Below are 1873 nucleotides of genomic sequence, written 5' to 3'. Positions count from 1 at the left end.
CCCTTGGTCGCCTAAAATACGAGGCTCAACCCCTCGAATCAGGTAATCCAAAATTGAGTACCGAAACGCTGCTGAACTCATACTTCAATCATTTCTCTAAAGCTTCGGCCCTCTAAACACCTAACCTTCTACATTCCACGTCAATCCTCCTAATGTTGAGCGTCGGAGAGGTAAACAGAGACAGCCCCTCTGTTTTCCCTTTGTAGTTCACGTGTTTTCCTCTTATTTTCAGGTGTTCCGACAAGCGCTACCAACATCCAAGCTAAGGGACGACTTGGGATACCAAGTCCGACACGCTCAAGCCACAGTGAGACCACTTGGTCCGGCCTTGGGTGTAACTGCTTGAGGTTTCTAAATCGTTGTCTGAAAACGAGCGACAACATTTTGGCGCTAGAAGGAGGGGACCCCCCGACCTTGGCGACGCTCTCCCTTCCAGCCTCCTTTTCTACAATTTCCACGACTCTCGAAAGATGAGTCAAATTCCAACTACATCTGCGGGCACCCGAGCGACTAGCTCGAGGTACGGCCTCGGATACCTAGCGCATCGTCTAGGAGAGAAGCCTCGTGATAGCGAGAGCCAGCCCCAAGACCCGGCGGCATAGAGGAATCCTACTCACCCTTCGCCGCTCAAATCCTAGCGCAACCATGCATTGGGAACTTCAAGCTACCGTCCATTCCTCCATACGATGGACGGACGGACCCGAACTTCCACATCCAACACTACGAGACGTGGATGTCCATGCAGGGACAGTCTAATGCCACCCTATGCCCCGCATTCAGCCTGACTCTCACCAGGTCTAGATTCGAATGGTTTAGAAGCTTGAGGCCGGGAAGCATCCAATCCTTCCGAGCCCTCAGAGAGGCATTCCTCGCTCGGTTCGTCACGCTAGTGGCACAAAATAAGTCAATGACATACCTCTTGTCCATCCTGCAAGAGAGAGACGAGACCTTAAGGCAGTACCTCACTCACTTCACCGAGGAATCCCACAAAGTGGAGGGGTTCAATGACAAGGACGCTATCACGGTGATTACTGAGGGGGCTCGCACAAGCGACTTCCTCAAATCCATAGTCGGAAAGGTCCCAAGGGACATGGCGAAGCTCATGGCGAGGCCCGCACTTACATAGGGATTGAAGACTACCTCGACGACCGAGATTGTCGAGAGACTGGTGGACGAGGTAGTCGTCGTCGTGACGACCAGGGTGAAGATCGCCCCGACCCTCGCAAGAGAAGGAACAATGGAGGCCAGACCCCTGACGGTCGCTCTCTTCCCGAGCCGAGGCCTTCGCATGTCGACAGCTTTCGGAAGTTCTCAGCATTCACCCCTCTCAACACCCCGCAAGAGCGGATCTTGGCTTTGCATCGCGACAAGCTAGGAAGCCCCGCTCCTCTGACAAAGGATCCCACGAAGCGGGATAAGAGCAAATCTGTGAGTACCACCAGGATCACGGGCATCTGACATCCGAATGCTACAAAGTCAAGCGTTAGATTGAGGCCCTCATCCAAGATGGGAGATTGAAAGAGTACGTCCTCCATACAATCGGGGCTACCGCGGGAGGCGGAGAGCACCCACGGCATGAGAAGAAGGGTCAAGCAACGGTCACAGTCACCGACTGCACGGCGAATGACAATCCAGAAAGCTCGCGAATGCACATCGTGGGCTCGATCATGGGAGCCCCCGAGCTCGGGGACTCCAACACGCAATGGAAGAAGTACGTGAGGGACGTCTCTCAAGGGAAGATTGCATACCAAATCAATCACACGTACGAGGCCCCACCCCTGTCCCCCTTCGAGAGTATGTTCTTCACCAACCAAGAAGCGGTGCGTGTCCTACACCCACACAACGACACAATTGTCGTCTCGGCACATGTCGC

At 54.1% G+C, this 1873-nt stretch overlaps 1 protein-coding gene across 1 annotated transcript; it reads left to right on the top strand.

Moving 5' to 3' along the window:
* Nucleotides 1-733: 733 nt before the first annotated feature.
* Nucleotides 734-1126, top strand: LOC149402504 (uncharacterized). Its single transcript, XM_089608408.1, has one exon. It carries the CDS (start codon nt 734-736, stop codon nt 1124-1126), a length of 393 nt encoding a protein of 130 aa, XP_089464534.1.
* Nucleotides 1127-1873: the final 747 nt, after the last annotated feature.

This window comes from Urtica dioica, chromosome 3, assembly GCF_054948205.1.
Source record: "Urtica dioica subsp. dioica isolate 48M chromosome 3, U.dioica_male_clone48M_v1_H2, whole genome shotgun sequence".
In the NCBI taxonomy this organism is placed as follows: Eukaryota; Viridiplantae; Streptophyta; class Magnoliopsida; order Rosales; family Urticaceae; genus Urtica; species Urtica dioica.
Note: the sequence above shows the minus strand (reverse complement) of the source record. Positions and strands in the feature narration are given on the sequence as shown.

Coding starts and splice junctions, on each gene's coding strand:
- LOC149402504 (XM_089608408.1), top strand. CDS start 734: ATGTCCATGCAGGGACAGTCTAATGCCACCCTATGCCCCGCATTCAGC.